The following is a 21,370-nucleotide window of genomic DNA, read 5'->3' as shown; positions in this document are numbered from 1 at the left end:
TATAACTAAATCTGTAATGTTCTTTTCCAGAAAGCTGTTTTGTTTGTTTCTTCACATGTTTATTTATGTTTAATGCTGTTAAAATGTCTGAATATAGTTATAAAATCTAATGAAAACTTAAAAAATTTTATTCAAATAATGTTTAGGAAGTTGTTTATTTTTTTATACTGCTTTACTTTTTAATGTCAGTAATGAAAACTTTCTTTATTTCAGCTAAAGAAAATTCGATCATTGCTTGTTGCTGGAGCTGCACAATATGATTGCTTTTTCCAGCATTTACGCTTGTTGGATGGAGCACTTAAACTTTCAGCTAAGGATCTTAGATCCCAAGTGGTTAGAGAAGCTTGCATTACTGTAGCGTAAGTATACTCTTTTTGTGATAAGTATTAGTTATGAATTAATTTCGGGCTCATTGATTGAATTGCTCATTCAGTAAAGCACTAGTAGGATAACCCCCCTAAAGCATGATCCAAAAATCATATGCATAAGGATTAAATTTGTGTGATTTTGAAAAAAAAAATCTTTCTTAATAGTACTTTATACCAACTTTGAAATGTGTTTTTGTGTCACAAGTCTACTGGTAGATTTTTGGCCACTGACTCTGTGAGTGTAAGAAAAAAATGAATAGGTCTCTTCTTATGTAACGTTCTCTTTGCTAATTTGGATAGTAAGCTTTTTTTCTGACATTTTAGCAATTGTCCTCGAATTGTAACATCCATCATTAACTTATCAAAGTCTAAACCTTATTCAGTATGTTTATATTTTTCTACAATTTAAGGATGGTGGAACGCTTGAACTCCTTTTACTGCTGCTCCTGACCGAAAAAAAAAAATTTGTTGTATATATTGTTGTATAAGCCTTCCTTTGGAGAGAGGGAACACTTAGATACATACTATTAGTATTTATAATCTGGATCATATTAGATGTCCTAGTCAGAACAGAAAAAAATAAACTAAAAAACTCAGGAAATGAAAACTATGAGGATTGCTAGAAAAGGAACAAAACTGCCCTTATTAACAGATGATATAATTATCCATGCAGAAAAAGATAGGAATTAATAAAAGAGTATAATTAAGGGACCATGTAGCGTGGTTGCTAGATACAAGTCAATATACCAAAATAATTGAGTATCTCTTGATAGCAAAACAAAACAAAAATCTGCAAATCATAACCTTGAAAAATACTTCATGATGAGAATTCCGCTTCTTGCCATGATGCAATAACTAATATAGGATTAGAAAACTGGAGAAAATGTATAAGACAGCTGTGTACAGATAATAGACAGCAGACAGAGCAGGACTGTAATTCTTGAAACAAATCAGTTGAACAGTACCATCGGCACAGTTTTGACCTGGATGCATTTCTGAACCAGGGAGGGGGAGGGAGAACCCAGGCAGAGCAAAACAGTCTTACTGAGTTGAAGAAGAAACAAGAGAAGAGATGGGAGGTTCTGAAAGCTGAAGTGGCTCAACTTTTCAGTGCAGAATACTGGGGAGAAGAGAGCTACACAGAAAAAGAGCTATAGAAGTCTGCATAGGGGATCCATGAGTCTAGTTGAATACTAATCTGTGCATGTGAAAGGTACAACTCCGTGGGGGCAGGAAAGACCTACTGCTGGAAGCCAACTTGCATGGGCTGGGACAGGTACAAGTTTTGAGGAGCCAGACTGGAGAGACCTTGTCAAACCCCCAGGGCATGCATTTGAGACCCCAGAAAGGCCGTGGTGTAGGAATCGTACTGCTCAGGCTACTCTGAAAGCTGAGTACTCTCAGGCTACCCCTCCTAACAAGCTGGGAAAGATGAGGCTACTTGCAAAGGACGTCACCTGCTCACCAGAACAGAAGGCTCACACTTTAAAGGAAGACAGTAACATCAGGGCACAGGTGGCCTCCCCTGCTTCTCATTTGAGTTTCACAAGGGAAAACTGGATGTGTAACTGAACACTAGTAAATAGGTCTGAGTACTGCTGTGAATCAGGAATCTGATATTTTGGAGCTAACTGTATTCTAAAAAGGTATAACTATATAGAAATTAACCATTTCTGCACCTTGTCAGAAATGTATTTACAGCATTCTTCCTAAGTGTTTTACCCAAAGTCAGACTAAACCATATTAAATTAATTAGGCTGGATTAGTTGTTTAACTGCAAATTTGGAAAGAGAAGACACATTTGTTCAGAGTCACCCAACTAACTAGTGCATCTGTGCACGCTAAGTCACTTCAGTCATATCTAACTCTGTGTGATCCTGTGGACTGTAGCCTGCCACGCTCCTCTGTTTATGGGATTCTCCAGGCAAGAATACTAGAGTGGGTTGCCATGCCCTCCTCCAGAGGATTTTCCCTACCTAGAGATCAAACCTATGTCCCTTATGTCTCCTGCGTTGGCTGGCAGGTTCTTCACCACTGGTGCCACCTGGGAAGCAATCAATGTATGTGTGTTAGTTGCTCAGTTGTGTCCAACTCCTTGTGACCCCCTGGACTGTAGCTCACCAGGCTCCTCTGTTCATGGAATTTTCCCCAGGCAAGAATACTGGAACGGGTTGCCATTTCCTTCTTCAGAGGAACTTCCCAACCCAGGGACTGAACCTGGGTATCCTGCATTGCAGGCAGATTCTTTACCGTCTGTTTACCAGGGAAGCTGGTAACCAGTGTATGGTAGAGTTCTATTTTCAATCAAGAATTCTGAAATCCTATGCCAAAAATGTCAGGAAGTATTTGTGACTGAAATAGTAGTGGTACCATTAATACAAATAGCAGAATACTGATTTGGGTAAGATTTTACTTGTTTGTACAATATGTTGAATATAAGATTGATACTGGGGCATTAGAATGAAAATAAAGACTAAACATCAGGACAATCAGAGCTGAGTGTTTTACCTGTCATGTTAATGCTTAAATTCTGAGATCAGATGGCTTCTCTGTTGCAGAGAGATGCTTAAAATGCCAAAATTCAACTGTGCACTAGACTGTAAAAGGTCGGGGAAAAGAAAGAAAAATGTAATATCTGCACTTCCCTTTCTCTCTTTTGTTTTTCTGCCATTTTAGAACTGGTTAAAATAAAGATTTTAAGTTAATTTAGTAAAAGAATATTTTAAAATTATATGGTCCTACCTATATTTAATGTTAAACTATTTTTCTAACACAACATTTTTTGTCTTCCTTTATAGCCATCTTTCAACAGTTTTAGGAAACAAGTTTGATCATGGCGCTGAAGCCATTGTACCTACACTTTTTAATCTCGTCCCCAACAGTGCGAAAGTCATGGCGACTTCTGGATGTGCAGCAATCAGATTCATAATTCGGGTAGGTTCTTTTCCTTTCTTTTTTTTTTCCTGTCTTCCTCTGTATGTCTGCCTATCCATTTGTCTGTCTCTGTCTCTCTCTTTCAATGTACTTAAATAAATCATTGGAATTTTTTTTAAACGCCAAGAAAAAAATTACTTTTGAATAATTTTTCTGATAATAAAAGGAATACAAAAAAAAAAGAGGAATACACAGGTATTAATGAAATTTAAATAGTAAAGAGGATTGCAAAGTAAGATGCTGTATACAGAATAGGCACAATATGCATGTGCATGTGTGAGAATGTGTGTGTAAATAGTGTTACAGGTCAGTTCAGTTCAGTCACACAGTCATGTCCGACTCTTTGCGACCCCATGATTTGCAGCATGCCAGGCCTCCCTGTCCATCACCAACTCCTGGAGTTCACCAAGACTCATGTGCATCGAGTCAGTGATGCCATCCAGCCATCTCATCCTCTGTCGTCCACTTCTCCTCCTGCCACCAATCCCTCCCAGCATCAGAGTCTTTTCCAATGAGTCAACTCTTCTCATGAGGTGGCCAAAGTATTGGAGTTTCAGCCTCAACATCAGTCCTTCCAGTGAACACCCAGGACTGATCTCCTTTAGGATGGACTGGTTGGATCTCCTTGCAGTCCAAGGGACTCTCAAGAGTCTTCTCTAACACCACAGTTCAGAAGCATCAATTCTTCGGTGCTCAGCTTTCTTCACAGTCCAACTCTCACTTCCATACATGACCACTGGAAAAACCGTAGCCTTGACTAGATGGACCTTTGTTGGCAAAGTAATATCACTACTTTTGAATATACTATCTAGGTTGGTCATAACTTTCCTTCCAAGGAGTAAGCGTCTTTTAATTTCATGGCTGCAATCACCATCTGCAGTGATTTTGGAGGGCACCCCCCCCCCCCAAAATAAAGTCTGACACTGTCAGATACCATGATCTTAGTTTTCTGAATGTTGAGCTTTAAGCCAACTTTTTCACTCTCCTCTTTCACTTTCATCAGGAGGCTTTTTAGGTCATCTTCACTTGCTGCCATAAGGGTGGTGTCATCTGCATATCTGAGGTTATTGATATTTCTCCCGGCAATGTTGATTCCAGCTTGTGTTTCTTCCAGCCCAGCGTTTCTCATGATGTACTCTGCATAGAAGTTAAATAAGCAGGGTGACAATATGCAGCCTTGACGTATTCCTTTTCCTATTTGGAACCAATCTGTTGTTCCATGTCCAGTTCTAACTGTTGCTTCCTGACCTGCATATAGGTTTCTCAAGAGGCAGGTCAGGTGGTCTGGTATTCCCATCTCTTTCAGAATTTTCCACAGTTTGTTGTGATTCACACAGTCAAAGGCTTTGGCATAGTCCATGAAGCAGAAGTAGATGTTTTTCTGGAACTCTCTTGCTTTTTTGATGATCCAACGGATGTTGGCAATTTGATCTCTGGTTCCTCTGCCTTTGCTAAAACCAGCTTGAACATCTGGAAGTTCACGGTTCACGTATTGCTGAAGCCTGGTTGGAGAATTTTGAGCATTACTTTACTAGCATGTGAGATGAGTGCAATTGTATGGTAGTTTGAACATTCTTTGGCATTGCGTTTCTTTGGGATTGGAATGAAAACTGACCTTTTCCAGTCCTGTGGCCACTGCTGAGTTTTCCACATTTGCTGGCATACTGAGTGCAGCACTTTCACAGCATCATCTTTCAGGATTTGAAACAGCTCAACTGGAATTCCATCACCTCCACTAGCTTTGTGTGTAGTGATGCTTTCTAAGGCCCACTTGACTTCACATTCCAGGATGTCTGGCCCTAGGTGAGTGATCACACCATCGTGATTATCTGGGTCGTGAAGATCTTTTTTGTTCAGTTCTTCTGTGTATTCTTGCCACCTCTTCTTAATATCTTCTGCTTCTGCAGTAACAGGCAAATGTTAAACAGTAAAAATGTTACAAGCAGTGGTAAAAGATGACAACAAATTCTTAGTATTTCTCATCATCCACCTCTTAAAGGTGGCAGAAGAAGAGTTAAAAATGTAAAACTTCCCCACTTAAATCTTTAAATTTTGCTCTTCTACAACTCACCACTCTAGCCATTCAGGATGTACTTTTCCAAACCTCTGTTTTGTGCCTCTACAAACTATATTTGCTACAAAATGTAAGTGTAGCATTTATATTTTATATATATGTAAAAATAATGTTTTTTTACTCTTGCTTTTTAAACTTCATGTACTCAAGCAGCTTCCCTTGTTTAATTCTTTTTGATGTCTAAGTCAGTTCTTAGTTAAAGGGCATAATATTAAGCTGTCCTCACCATATTTCTCCATGAAGTTTGTGAAATTCTTTTTCTCCTTCCTTTACCTACACTGTGTATTATTAGTATCTTAATGGTTTTAAAATTTAATAATTGAAGAATATTATTTCATATTCTACTTTGCATTTCTTGGATTATTAGAAAATATTAGGTGTTTTTTTCCTCTAATAGTTTTTCTAAGGATTGCCAATTTATATTCTATGCATTTTTCCTCACTTTTTTTCTATGCTATTAGAACAGTTGGTCTTCCTTATCCATGGGTTCTGCATCTGTGGATTCAACCAACCTCAAATCAGAAATATTTGCGGGGGAAAGAATTATAGTGCATTTCAAGAAGCAAAACTTGAATTGCCTTCTACTGGCATCTGTTTCTGTAACATTTATAATAATTACAACTATGTATGTATCATTTACTTTATATTAACTAATTAAGTAATCTAGAGATGACAAAGTATACAGGAAAAAAAAGTATAGGTTTTATGCAAATACTGTACCATTGTATGTAAGGGATTTGTATATCCCCCAATTTTGGTATCCTCACAGGGTCCCAGAACCATCCCCGTGGACACTGCAGGACAACTGTATATTAATTTTACTTGTAAATATTTTCTACCAGTTTGTCATTTCTTCATATATTGTTTAAGCTACACTTGATATGTAGAGAAATTTGAAATTTTTTTGTTTTGAGACAATGCTATTTTTGTGGGTTTTGTTATATAAACTTAAAACAACCTTCCCCATTTCTCAGTTATAAAAATATTCAGTTTTGAACCTTTTATGATTTTGTTTCTTAGGTTGAGATCAACTTAATTTTATTTTTGTGTAAAATATGGAGATCTGACTTTGTTTTCCCCCAGATACAAAACCAGTTGACCCCACAGTGTATAGTAGATTATAGTTCAGTCTTTTCTTAAACTACCACTCTCTTCTTATAGTAAATTTCCGTAAATACACGGGTCTGTTTTTTAAATGCCTTTCCAGTTTCTTTGATCAATTTTTCCTCTCTTGGTAAATTATATCTCTTTCTAATGCTGCTGTATCAGGTGTCTTTTAGCATTAAAATCTAGTGCCTGTGAAGAAATCTATGAATCTGTCTTGGAAAATGTCCCTTTTCTTTCTGTTTTAATATTTTTGTAAGCTTCACTAAATCTGGCACCTTCGTAACAGTGTTCAAAACTGGTGGAAATTATTGAAATCTTTATTTTTTTCTCTGAGTTTAATAGGAGTGCTTTAAATATGACCTCTGAGATGAGTTTTTAGATATTCTGGATTAGGTCTGAGAATTTCCTCCTATTTATATTTTGCTAAATTTTGGTCAGTAGTAGATTTGGAATCTTGTCAGATATCCCTTTAGAAATGATTGTTTCTCTTCATTTATCCATTGTACATTCATGAAATGAATTCTGCTAGGCCATTTGACAGTATGATACTGCTAGATGCAGTTGGCTAATACTTTAATTAAGAAGACTCTTGACATGAGGTTGTATATTCTTAATTTAAGAAAAGCTTCTTCTACCATGGTTATATTACCATTTTGTATTATTATATGTTCTTTTTTTTAAAAAAAAAAAGGAAAATACTTGTTAGAGGTATTGCTAAGAGATTTTTTATAAGCTTCAAATTTGTTACATTGGTACCCATGGGATTCTTTTATTTTTTTCTAGTTGTTTAATTTCTATATTTATGTTTTTTAACTACTTTATTTGACTTGCTGTGGCTTACTTCTTTTCTTACCCTAGATTTTTGTGGTATATTCTCACTTTGTCATCGTTTTTATTGTTTAATCACATAAGGCTTTCTTATCATAATGTTGTGTTCTGAGTTTGGCATTAGCAGCATCCAGTGATTTAGATTTACCACACTCTATTTTATATTTCTCAGTCATTTTTAATTTCCATTTCAACTTTCTCATTGAATTACATAAGGATATTGTCTGCATTTTCAGATGGTTCTTTTGTCATTCTTATCATTTTGTAATTTGATGACTTTCTGATCAGAGAATTTGGTGGTACAATTTCTTCTTCATTGAATAACCCAAATTTTCTTAGTATCAGAGTACATCATATATTTACATAGGTAGTCTTTTAGTATTTGTGAAATATGGGATTCATTTATAGAGAGCTTTATTCATTGCTAAATCTAGTTTGTTTGTATTATTCTAGTTCTTTATGGTCTCATTTTTTTAAAAAATCTTTTTTTCTTAAAAGTTTCTTGTTCTTTGTCAGTGTCAAGAATAAATTCTCTTTTACTTCCCCATCCTTTTGGAAAGTATATATTAAAAAAAAATAAAAAGTATATATTTTTATCTTTTTGTGTCATTGTTTTCCCCTTAACCGCTGAATTAATTTCCAGCAACTAAAGTTGACTATGGTGGGTTTTTTTTTTCTGCTTTTATTTCTGCCCAATCTTTATTAGGACTCTTAACATTAAAAATATTTGCTTGATCTTAGTGTGTTCTAAGAAGGCAATGGCACCCCACTCCAGTACTCTTGCCTAGAAAATCCCATGGACGGAGGAGCCTGGAAGGCTGCAGTCCTTGGGGTCACTGAGGGTCGGACACGACTGAGCGATTTCACTTTCACTTTTCACTTTCATGCATTGGAGAAGGAAATGGCAGCCCACTCCAGTGTTCTTGCCTGGAGAATCCCAGGGACTGGGGAGCCTGGTGGGCTGCCGTCTGTGGGGTTGCACAGAGTCAGACACGAGTGAAGTGACTTAGCAGCAGCAGCAGTGTATTCTCAGTTTTCGTAGATATTTGTCTTTTCATATTTCTAAATGGCTTTGCTTTGCCATTATACAAGAATTCAAAAATTGGACTTCAGGTTCACATTTCTTTTCTCTCAGAATTATCTCCTTTTCACAAAGAATTGTTTTCTGAACTCTTTATTGTTTTTATAGTGAGATATTGTTTGATTCTTTTCTTTAAAAACAGCACCACCACTGCCTTAGGGAGCTTTGCAGGAGAGTCTCTCTGCTAGGAGCTCCCTCACAGCTTCTTTCATTTGTGCTGTCTTTACACAGAGGAGCAAGATTTCTGACTAAAACGAAGTTTGTTCAGATTTATGTTACTTTTCATGTTTCATTTATTTATTGCTTCTGCTTGTTTCCTGTCTTTCAGTTGATATGTTCTCAGGAAAAATCCTTTAAATTCTGCTTACTTGACAGGACCCAACTTGCCATTTTTTGGTTTGTTTCTACTTTATGTATTGTGTTCAGCTTGCCCATTTTTCATGAGCTTGTCTCATGTTCTTGAGACAGTAACATGTCCCGTCGTCTCACAGAAAATACGAATCAGGTGGTTGTTGTTTTACATTATTTCCTGGTTTCTGTATTTTTGTTTGTTTCTCAGGGGCCTGCTTCTAAGTTGTTCTGATTTAGTATTTGGTTGAATGCATCATCTGTAATTGTGAGGATCACTTATTTTCCTTTGGAATAGCTCCCCTGAATATGGTGTAGCAATAGGTTAGTCTCTAGCCCTATCTCTGCCACTGTGTTGTTTAAGAGTTAATCAGCGGCAGTAGGATTTTGAGATCATGAGAGAGAGGAGGAAGAAGGTAGGTGAGACCTGCTATGTGGTATGTTGTGGCTAGGGAGTCCCCTTGGGCTTTCTTTAACTCCTCAGTAATGTTCAGGGATGAGTTCTTCTGGATGCTCTAATATAAATAAAGTACATGATAAATGTAACACACTCGAGTCATTCCAAAACGATCACCGCCCCCGCACCCCCAACCTGTTCATGGGAAACTTCTCATCCACAAAACTGGTCCCTGGTGCTAGGGGAGCAAGTCCACAGAGCCCTTCCATGCTGGATATAGCAGTTGAATAACATGCAGGTCAGCCCTGTGGTGCATTATCCTCATCTTGAACAACTTCAGGTCTGTGGGTGGCTTCCCTCTGTCAGACTTGAAAAAAGTTTTCCCTCTGTGTTGGTTGAGTTAGTTGTGGCCACTCACTTTTTCCTTCACTCTAAGACTTGTTTCCTCACAAGTACGGAAGCTCTGGGCTGACAGCCTTCAGCTGCAGCCTCTTCAAAGCCTGCGAAGCTTGCAGATATCTGCCTTTCCTGAAGTCTTGCCCTTTCCTAGTTATGGCCCATATCCAGTAAACTGACTGACGTAGAAAAGCAGAGTTTTGGCCATCTTAGACCATTTTGAGACTGTCTTCCAGAGCTCCCTAGTGACTTTGGGTAAAGAGGTCCTTGGGCTCTATCACAGATTGATTTCTTCCTTTGCCTATTCCTTCTTCCTTCTCACTTCCACCGATGTTGATCCCAGAAGCACTGCTTAATATTAAAAAGGCTGTACTCCATCTCACAGCCTGCTCCCTAGGTAACCCAGCCTGTACCATCAGCTCAGAAGAAAAATAGGAGATTTAAAGCATCAAATATGTATCCTTAGGCTACTGTTTTATTTTAGCATCTTTTGTGAACTTCTTAGTGTTTGCTTTACTAAAGAGGTGGCTCAGGTGGTAAAGAATCTGCCTGTAACACAGAAGACCCAGGTTCGATCCCTGAGTCGGGATGATCCCCTGAAGAAGGGAATGGGAGCCCACTCCGCTATTCTTGCCTGGAGAGTCCCAGTAACAGGGGAGCCTGGCAGGCTACAGTCCATGGGCTCGCAAAGAGTCAGACTCAACTGAGCGACTAACACACAAACACTCTCACTAAAGAAGAATGTAAGAGTTACTAATGGAAATCAGAAGATTGTATACCTGAATTCTAGAGAGCTGTGGTTCAGCCAGGATGAGAGTTCAGTTAAAATCACCATTTCAAGGTGCATTCTTAATAATTATGCAGATTCACTCTGATAACCTGCCTTGATGACATAGCAATTACTATGCTCTTGAGCAGTAGCCATGGTACCTCAAAAAATAAGACCAGTATGTGTTTGGTTCCCCCCAAAGTACACTGTCCTAACAGTTCTCTGTAGTTACCAGTTAACTTGTCTTTATTATTTAATATTACAACCACATCTGCCCTTCCGAAATTGTATCGTTACTATCACTTTAATTTGGGAAAACCTTTTGACTGGTCTTAATTTCTTTCAAAATCTGATTTTATGGTTATTTTTGTTCTTTTCTAATATAGCTAAATACTTGAATGCAAAGCAAGTAAAGGAAGAGATTATGTAAGGTACACAGTATTTCTCAACCGCTTCTAAACTGTCTTTTTCAGCATACTCATGTACCCAGACTTATACCTTTAATAACCAGCAATTGCACATCGAAATCAGTTCCTGTAAGGAGGTAAGTTTTGAAAACCTTAGTATAGCTTTATGTTGAACATTGCGTTATGTCTGATTCTTAGTTGGGTACAAAAATTAGTTGTCATCAATTTCTTGCCTTCTAGAACCCTTATTAAAGTTTTTATCTTATGTAAGGGAAAAAGGAACAAAGTGCTTATTACGACTATCCACATTTCTTGGCCTTTTCGTAGTAAAGTGTGTCTGAAAGTCGCTCAGTCGTGTCTGACTTTTTGCGACCCCATGGACTTCTCCATGGAATTCTCCAGGCCAGAATTCTGGAATGGGTAGCTGTTCCCTTTGCCCAGGGACCTTCCAAACCCAGGGATCAAACCCAGATCTCCCACATTTTATTTGGGCCACTATTTCTTTGGTTTTCAGAGAGTTTGGAGTCTAGAGTCAGCCCTTAAATAGAATCCTACAACTTTGATTGACTATCCTGCCTTGGGCAGTCATTTAATTGCCCTAAACCTCATGTCTGTGTATGTTAGTGGGCCTAAGGATGTGGACCCCACAGAGCTGTGAGGGTTAAATGAGAAGGACACTGGAAGACATGAACATAGTGTTTGGCTCAGAGTATACAGTCATAGTGTCAGTCTGTCAGTGTCTATCTCATTATTTCTACAGTCTTTGATATCAGCGGTATCACCACTGGCACCATTAGTACTGAAGACAAAACACAAGATTTGTGTGTTGGATATTTAAGGAAATTGTAAAAAACTCTTTCCCCTTTTTTGTTTGATAAATATGTTTATTTAAGTACTTTGAATGTTCGGAAAAATCAGATATCATTGTTACCTGTAAGTGATTTGGAATTTGGGGACAGTTGTTTAATTACCTCTCTCTTACATCAGGGTCAGCAAATAACAGTCCATTGGGCAGATCTGTCCAACAGTCTAGTTTTGTACAGGCACAAGCTAAGACTGTATCTTAACATTTTTGAAAGGTGTTTAAAAAGGTGGGAAAAAAATGAGATAGAGACTGTGTTGTTCTCAAAGTCTAAAATATTTGCTGCCTGAAATATTTACTCTCAGGCCCTTTACAGAAGAGATTTACCAATCACTGTCTTACACTGAGTAAAACGGTAATTGGAAAATTAGGAATGTAACAGAGAAGAGGAAGTCAGGAAATGCATCATAGAATTATCCTGAAAATGGGGAGCATTTCAATTCCTGTAAGGGAAGTAAGGTATAGCAGAGATGGAAAGCTGTGCTGCAGGCTGCAGAGCCATTGGACAGGCCACTGAGCCCAGAAGCTGTGATAAAGGGGAGGTTTCAGTAGGAAACAAGGCTGACTGCGGGGAAAAAGATCGGTAGGAGTCAGGGTATAGAGAGCTTTGAATGAGTGGAAGAGAAATTCAAATATTGTTTCATAAGCAGTTTTTGGTGAGAAGTAATGTCATCCATCCTAGTTTTTATTCCAGCTGTGAACAGTGATTAAAAAGGGACAATGAGAAGCATTGGTTTAATTAAGTAGGACTTCTTACAACTCATGGAAATGTAAGGGGTGGAAAACTGGAGCTGTATTTGTGATAATTGACTGAAGGAGATTTTATTCAGTAAGTTCAAGAGATTTCAGACAGAATTGAGACGTGATTATTGGATGTGGATGAGGGAGGTGATGTCAGCTGCTTCACGCTGTGATCGCTCGAGTTAAAATGTCAGGGTTTAAGTCCCAGCTCTGTGACTGTGGGCACGTTAATTTAACCTCCGTGTTATCTCCTGGTCTGTACCATGCGGGCTCCACGAGCAGGCTGAGAGGGTGAGGATTACGTGCAGTTTCGCATGTGGTGTTTGGGCTGACCTCGTAGCTTTCTCGGCCACCATTCCATGTCTTCAGTTTCTAGTGCACAGTAGGTGTTTGATAAGTATCTTTTAAGTTAAATTTTATATTTGAGAAACATTTCCAAGTTAAAATTAAGGTCTTTTTGAACTGTTAAGCATAGGAATAGTTGGAGTCTTAAAAAGAGTTAAGTATTTGAGAGTAAAAATATATAAAAATATGTCTTATACTTTAATTCAGAAGGCAAGATGCAGAATTATAGAAGAAAGTATTAATTAGCATTTAGTTATAAAATTATATAGCTATGTTGCAGCATTTAGTTAATAGTATTTTTATTTTTCAGGCGCTCATTTGAATTTTTAGATTTGTTATTACAGGAGTGGCAGACTCACTCATTGGAAAGGTACGCACCGGCTCTTCCTCTTCTGCCGCTCTCCCCTCCCCTCTGTCATCACTTCTTTAGAAATTGATGCTATTGGTTTTGCATTATTTCTCATTTTCCTTTAAAAGTTATTTGTACTGCTTTTCCTTTAAAGCTGAGGTGTTCCTCTTATTCATCGTAGCTGTGATTTTCTTCTTTGTGGGGTGAATAAGGGTCTCTTAGGTGAATGGGCAAGAAATTCCAGGTTAAATTGGGCAGGAAATTCCAGGTTATATAAGAAATTCCAGGTTAAATTGGGCAGGTATTTTAAAATGTATCTCTACTCATGTAAGATAGGTTTCCCAAGGTGCAATTAATCAAGTAATGAATGATTTAGGATAGAAGAAAGGCTCTTCTTTTCAGAGGAAAGAGATCAAAAACGTAAGAGAGATTTGTTGGCAGATTTCTCCACACCAGCTGTCAGGTGTCATTGGCCATGTATATACTGGGCAATGTTTAATGAAACTCTGCTGTGAAAAAGAGGAAAATATGGGCAGCTAGTCAGTCACTGGCCATTTGTATGGCTGTATTTCTCATTTGTTTCTCATATGACGCTTGGGATATACATGTATTTATGTTGAATACATTCTGATTTTCCATTCTTATGGAAAGCATTAAATCTATTCACAACCCATTAAAAAAAAAATAGAATATGTTGTTTACTGCAGGCATGATATAATTCCAAGCTTTCTTTACGTTCTTTTGTGGCAGCTGCTATTCAGTTTGGTTAGCTGTAACTGATTTTACTACTAGCACATTTCTACACTGGTAGGTTACTGAGGAACCACACAAAAGATTTTCTTTAATTCATGAAAAATTTAAAATTTTAGTGCTATTTATCTGGACTCCATCTAAAAATAATTATGTTCAGGTTTATAATGTTTGACTTGTCAGAAGGAAACCATACATGAGCAAAATGTGTGGGGCGGATTATTAGGAAATGCTGCAGTCTTAGATTCATTATTATATGCTGCTGCTGCTGAGTCGCTTCAGTCGTGTCTGACTCTGTGCGACCCCATAGACGGCAGCCCACCAGGCTCCCCCATCCCTGGGGCTCTCCAGGCAAGAACACTGGGGTGGGTTGCCATTTCCTGCTCCAACAGTATATGCTAGTTACCTTTTTTCTCTCCCTTGCCCATTTGTGATTGATGTGTGATATATAGTATATAGGCAGTATCGTTTGTGGTGAGAGAGACAGTTTTATACATGAACCTAAAGGCACTTTATTTTATAGACATGCAGCTGTCTTGGTTGAAACTATTAAGAAGGGAATTCATGATGCTGATGCTGAGGCAAGAGTGGAGGCAAGAAAGTAAGTCTATAAGGTATTTTTGTGGTGGTTTAAACATACTTTGGGCTTTTCTTCGACAGAAATTATACTGGGAGAATGAAAATATCGAAAGTGTCCCAAGTATTGTATTTGATCAGCTGTTTAGTCAAGTGGAGATTGATTTTTCTCCATTAAACCTGTACTGGTTGTCTTAATAGTTCACTTAGCCTTGTTGTTTATCTATCCATCAGTATTCGTATTACATCATAACATATTCACTTTTGTTGTGAATAACAATACCTAATTTACTGAACATTTGTTATGTACCTGATACTTTGTAGGGCAGTAGGTATATGTTCTTTTCTAATCCTTAAAATGATCCAATGAAGGTGCTATCTCCTCTGGCAAGTGAAGTTTGGAGTTCTGGAAGTTTGCACAAGGCCACCCAAATTGTAAGGATTATAGTCAGGTTTTTAACTGAGATCTCCTTTTCTCAAAAGCCTGTTGTCTTTCTCCAAAAACTTGTTTAATTTAGAAAGTATTCACTTGGCACATTGTGGCTATATTAAAACCTTTAGGGTTAAAAACTTTTGCTCTTCTTGAATGTACACATTTTACGGTTAGTGTGTAATCATGCAGTTATTTCTTTAAGGTGTTTTTGGTTTTTTAGAAAAAACCCTTAAATTTTGTTGTTTGTTTGTTTTACAGGACATATATGGGTCTTAGAAACCACTTCCCCGGTGAAGCTGAAACACTGTATAATTCCCTCGAGCCGTCTTATCAGAAGAGTCTTCAGACTTACTTAAAGAGTTCTGGCAGTGTAGCATCTCTTCCACAATCAGACAGGTCCTCATCTAGCTCCCAAGAAAGCCTCAAGTAAGGTCATATAAAGGATCATTACTAATTACTTCCTCTTTTCAGCTCCACAGAGTTCCTTAAGTTGGATGGTTGCTTTCTTCTTAAAGCCTTGAAAGACTGATGACTGAATGTGCTTATTTCCTTTGGTCTATTGCCTCAGGGGTTGGATTACACGCTTGTATAGCTTCTTCTCATTGGATTGAGTTTAGGGATTCAAAGTTTGTGTGAATAGTTTCAGACATATTTTGTTAGAATATGTTCATTTCTTTGAGAAAGACTGGAAACCACTAATTTGTATACTTTTTTTTAATACACCCAAAATAGTCCATATAGTAAGTAGCCCATTTCTAGGGCACTGTTATGGAGGGATTATAATGGAGATTCAGAAATCGTCTTTAAAACTTTTACACAGCACTGTGTGACTGGTAAAAACGCCATTGCTTTCTTTCCTTGCCTCTGGCGTAGTTTGAGATTTTAGCAACTCCCTCCGGGGACAGAGTTACCTAGTGTTTGGCTCACTTCTCTGTAACTCCACTCTGATCGTTGTGCTGGTCACCTCATACCCTTGCTGCCTTGGCAGTTATACCCTGTTTTCTGTTTCTCTAGCCCTATAAGATGGCTAAGATCCCTAGCAGTGGCCAGAAATATCTGCAGATTTCTCTAGGGAAGAGCAGCTCACAGAATATCAGTCTGCCTCGCTGTAGTTTCTGTGTCTTTAGGGTCTTCACCCCCACAAAGATTGCTAGTTGCCTTGGCAACTTCCTGGTCCAGGACAGGTACCAGGGTGGGCAGGAGAGGTATCTGGGGCACAACTGGAGGAAGTACTCACTAAATAAGAGTTCAGTGGCTTACAAGTTTTCAGAGTAAAAGAAGATACGATTTGATTTAAAAAAATAATTATTGTAGGAATAATTGTACCTAAACCTCTATTTAAATTTGTGATAAATCCTTCACCTTGAATGAGCTTTGTTGCTTTTTTTTCCCTTTACTTTTACTTGTTGTACTCAAACTTTGTATATGAGTTGCTGAAGATCATTGTTAAAATACAGAATCTGATGAAGTAAATCTGGGATGGGACTTGAGATTCTGCATGTTTTACACATTCCTAGGGGATGTCATTGCTTTTTGTCTATGGACCATTCTTTCAGTAGGAAGGATCTAAATAAGATATTTTATCTTACCCTAGTTTAGTTCAGTTCAGTCGCTCAGTCGTGTCCAACTCTTTGCGACCCCGTGAATCACAGCATGCCAGGCCTCCCTGTCCATCACCATCTCCTGGAGTTCACTCAAACCCACGTCCATTGAGTCGGGATGCCATCCAGCCATCTCATCCTCTGTCGTCCCCTTCTCCTCCTGCCCCCAATCCCTCCCAGCAGCAGATCTTTTTCCAATGAGTCAACTTTTTGCATGAGGTGGCGGAAGTACTGGAGTTTCAGCTTTAGCATCATTCCTTCCAAATAACACCCAAGGCTGATCTCCTTCAGAATGGACTGGTTGGATCTCCTTGCAGTCCAAGGGACTCTCAAGAGTCTTCTCCAGCCCCACAGTTCAAAAGCATCAATTCTTCGGCACTCAGCTTTCTTCACAGTCCAACTCTCACAACCATACATGACTAATGGAAAAACCATGATATGATCACGATGGTGTGATCATTCACCTAGAGCCAGACATCCTGAAATGTGAAGTCAAGTGGGCCTTAGAAAGCATCACTACGAACAAAGCTGGTGGAGGTGATGGAATTCCAGTGGAGCTATTTCAAATCCTGAAAGATGATGCAGTGAAAGTGCTGCACTCAATATGCCAGCAAATTTGGAAAACTCAGCAGTGGCCACAGGACTGGAAAAGGTCAGTTTTCATTCCAATCCCAAAGAAAGGCAATGCCAAAGAATGCTCAAACTACCACACAGTTGCACTCATCTCACATGCTAGTAAAGTAATGCTCAAAATTCTCCAAGCCAGGCTTCAGCATTACGTGAACCGTGAACTTCGAGATGTTCAAGCTGGTTTTAGAAAAGGCAGAGGAATCAGAGATCAAATTGCCAACATCCGCTGGATCATTGAAAAAGCAGGAGAGTTCCAGAAAAACATCTACTTCTGCTTTATTGACTATGCCAAAGCCTTTGACTGTGTGGATCACAATAAACTGTGGAAAATTCTGAAAGAGATGGGAATACCAGACCACCTGACCTGCCTCTTGAGAAACCTGTATGCAGATCAGGAAGCAACAGTTAGAACTGGACATGGAACAACAGACTGGTTCCAAATAGGGAAAGGAGTACGTCAAGGCTGCATATTGTCACCCTGCTTATTTAACTTCTATGCAGAGTACATCATGTGAAACGCTGGGCTGGAAGAAGCACAAGCTGGAATCAAGATTGCCAGGAGAAATATCAATAACCTCAAATATGCAGATGACACAACCCTTACGGCAGAAAGTGAAGAAGAACTAAAAAGCCTCCTGATGAAACTGAAAGAGGAGAGTGAAAGAGTTGGCTTAAAGCTCAACAATCAGAAAATGAAGATCATGGCATCTGGTCCCATCACTTCATGGGAAATAGATGGGGAAACAGTGGAAACAGTGTCAGACTTTTATTTTGGGGGGGCTCCAAAATCACTGCAGATGGTGGCTGCAGCCATGAAATTAAAAGATGCTTACTCCTTGGAAGAAAGTTTATGACCAACCTAGATTGCATATTGAAAAGCAGAGACATTACTTTGCCAACAAAGGTCCGTTTAGTCAAGGCTATGGTTTTTCCAGTGATCTTAGTCTAGTAGAACATCTTTAAATGTAAACAACTTTGAAATCTGTGGACTTGAATCAATCTGCCTCAACATAACAGTTTTAGGAGACAATTATAAAAATAATATAATATTGGGTTTGATAACCAAATGCCAAATTTGCCATTTAATAATAATAACTTAGGGCTTCCCTGGTGACTCAGTCGGTAAAAAATTGACCTGCAACATGGAGACCCGGGTTCGATCCCTGGGCCAGGAAAATCCCTTGGAGAAGGGAATAGCAATCCACTCCAGTATTCTTGCCTGGAGAATTCCATGGACAGAGGAGCCTTGTGGGCTGCAGTCCATGGTGTCACAGAGTCGGACACAGCTGAGCGACTTATACACAATAATAACTTAAGAATATTTTCAGTAGTCTGACATTTAACCTCTCTTCCCCTCACCTTTAAAATTTGTAGATAGGGAATTCCCTGGCAGTCCAGGGGTTAGGACTCTGTGCTCTCACTGTCACGGACCCAGGTTCAGTCCCTGGTCTGGGAACTAAAAATCCCACAGGCTAATTCCTCTGACGGTCCAGTGGTCTAAGAATCCCCCGCCAATGCGGAGAATGCAGACAGGGTCCCTAGTCTGGGAAGATTGTGCCCGCCACAGGGCACCAAGCCCGCGGGCCACAGCTGCTGAGCCTGTGATCTGCCGCGCAAGAGCCACAGCTGCTGAAGCCGCGCGCTCCAGAGCCTGAGCTCCGCAAGAGAGGCCTCCACGAGAATGCCTGGGACCACAGCTAGAGGAAGCCGGCACAGCAGCAACGATCCAGCGCAGCCAAAGATGAATGATGAAATCTTAAAAGATCCCGCAAGCCACATAGCACAACAAGCAAGTGAACAAACGAGTAATATGATAAAGTGAAATAAAATTCATAGGTTTACTTTCCAGACCCTCTTACACACTTAGATATGTTTATTTTGGGGCTGCAGAGTAACATTGTAGTTAAAGGTAAGTAATCAGGAAAGATATTAAAGGAGGCAGTGGATTCTTTTGAAATGATTCTGGCTGTTTTGCTTTCTAATCATGTTAATACACGTTACCCTCAGCAGCAGTTTGCAGCTTTGTTTCTCTTGCCCCACACAGGAACACTTAATAGCACTATTGTAGATGGCATTATATCTACAGAGTAATTGCTTGACTTTCCAGTGGTCACAACTGTTACGACTTAGGTGATGGAGGCTTTGGTTTCACTGAACTCCCTGTGTACTGGGAATAGTACTCCCTCTCTCTCCTTCTAAGTAAAATACCTCAGAATAAAAGTGTTGGAGAGTGCCATTATTGAGTTCCCCGGTATAATATGTGTGCCGAGGACAAGAGTGAATAGCAGCCGCCTGGTCCCTGTTCCTGTAGAGCTTACAGTCTTTATTCAGTGCTAGTATTTCATTTTTGCCTCACAACTAATTTAGATACCAGTTATACATGACAACTGTTTGGAAGTAATTTGTTAAAGAAAAATTGAAACCAAGTACTTCTCAACTCTTCAGAAATCTCAGTGGTGTTTCATTAAGTGTTGTCAGAGGAGTGATAAATTATTAAAAGTATTTCTTTTTACCTTGCAGTCGCCCTTTTTCTGCAAAATGGTCTACAGCAAACCCATCTGCTGTGGCTGGAAGAGGTAAATTGCCTTTTTAAGAGTAATAGCATATTTTACTTAATAAAGTTAAAGTGACTTTATAAATAAAAGTTACTATGTAAAAGGCTTTTCTCACTCAGAGTGTCATCAAGAATTTAAAAGTTTAAAACATTTATAAAGGTTTCCTTAAAAGTTTTTGAAGCACATTAGAACTGTTTAAAAGCTAAACAGTTAAAAACAATAGCTTTTAAACTGTTTTAATGTGACCAACAAGGAGAAAATCATTTTACATTGTAAATGCCACACATATACACTTCACAACCTGTGTTTGTATACCATATACATGTACTACCTACAATGTATATGTAATTATATACCTACAACATACGTGTAACATGTGGTGTATTATATGTCAATATATGTGTATAGTGTAACCTGAAGTTCCAGGAAGTCTACTTACCTTTACTTGTGACACACTCTGGTTTTCTGTTTTGTTTCATTTCTTTAAAGTGCCATCCTGACCCACTCAGTTAATTTCACAGCTTTATTAATGGGTCATAACTCAGAGTTTATAAAACTCCTTATTAAAACTGAAAAACTAAACACGAGAAATGTATTTTTATTGTATTTTTTATGTTTTAATATTTATTTGGGTCCATTTTTGAACTGAGGTGACTTCTTTCAGCATCTCAGCCATTAAACACCAGAAATTTAATGACTTAATTTGCATTGCCTGAGAGTGGCAGAACCTGAATTGTTTTCTTAATTATCTTATCCCTGGACTGGTTCTACTTGCATTATTTTTATGGTCAAACAGTAGCCTTGCTGTCACCTATTTATCTTGTGTAGCACTTCAGTTTCATGAATCAGTTGTAAATATCATCCTTTCATTTACAAAACAATCCTATGAAGTTTTACAAAGTATAGTTATTTTTTCCCATTTTTTTGAAAGGGGGAAATGAGGCAGAGAAATATTGAGAAAAAATTGTCCAAGAAGATTTACTTGCAGCAACATTGGAACTGAGGCATCCTGATTTTAAAGTACTTTTGTAGAATCTAGAAATAGATACTTTTCTAGTATCCATTTGGCCACTATTTCCTTTTTGGATCATCATTCAATATCTTGTGGTGATTTCAAGTTTGTATAATTTTTATGCCCTTTGCAATGATGAAAATAATAGAGGTTACCTTTCCTTTGGTTTTCATAGTATCAGCAGGCAGCAGCAAAGCCAGTTCTCTTCCTGGAAGCCTGCAGCGTTCACGAAGCGACATCGATGTGAATGCTGCCGCCGGCGCCAAGGCACACCATGCTGCCGGTCAGGCTGTGCGAAGTGGGCGGTTAGGCGCAGGGGCCCTGAACCCAGGCTCCTATGCATCGCTAGGTAAGACAGCTCACTACAGGAAATTGTGCTGCATCTTCTCCCTGGTCTCAGGACACTAGGGAACCATCATTAATTTCAGTAACTGATCGTGGTGAAAGCTTTATCATCTCTATTTCATTCTTTCTAATTATGAATAGTCCGTACATTTTATATGATTCTGTCCTTGGAATGTAGTTCTGAGATATCTAAAATGCCTTATTTCTCCTCTTCCTAATCATCTTGATCAAAGGAACAGCTCTTGATTTGCCTGTAGAGTTATTTCCACAGTTCTGCACTACTGCCACAGCCAGCTGCTGGTTACTGAGGAAGTCTGGTCTTACGCCCAGCTTCTCCATTCCCCTTCTCCTATCTCTGTTCCCTTCCCAAGAAGGTAAAGGCTTTTGGGAATCTGGGAAAACTGCAAAGCTTAATCATAATCAAAACTTAAACATACATCTCCAAAGCCATTCAGAGTTTGT

General features: G+C 38.7%; 1 protein-coding gene across 11 annotated transcripts in view; it reads left to right on the top strand.

Moving 5' to 3' along the window:
• Positions 1–21,370, top strand: part of CLASP2 (cytoplasmic linker associated protein 2) — a 179,866-nt gene that overhangs the window by 78,369 nt on the left and 80,127 nt on the right. For all 11 annotated transcript variants that reach the window (XM_069561344.1, XM_069561342.1, XM_069561339.1 and 8 more), the window contains 8 exons: positions 214–359; positions 3,167–3,302; positions 10,776–10,846; positions 12,968–13,027; positions 14,280–14,357; positions 15,024–15,191; positions 19,517–19,572; positions 20,739–20,912. In XM_069561344.1, the coding sequence (XP_069417445.1) occupies positions 214–359; positions 3,167–3,302; positions 10,776–10,846; positions 12,968–13,027; positions 14,280–14,357; positions 15,024–15,191; positions 19,517–19,572; positions 20,739–20,912 (889 nt within the window). The remainder of the gene's footprint in view (positions 1–213; positions 360–3,166; positions 3,303–10,775; positions 10,847–12,967; positions 13,028–14,279; positions 14,358–15,023; positions 15,192–19,516; positions 19,573–20,738; positions 20,913–21,370) is intronic.

Source organism: Ovis canadensis, chromosome 19 (genome assembly GCF_042477335.2).
Source record: "Ovis canadensis isolate MfBH-ARS-UI-01 breed Bighorn chromosome 19, ARS-UI_OviCan_v2, whole genome shotgun sequence".
NCBI classification, from domain to species: Eukaryota; Metazoa; Chordata; class Mammalia; order Artiodactyla; family Bovidae; genus Ovis; species Ovis canadensis.
This window is presented reverse-complemented; position numbering and strand designations above follow the sequence as displayed.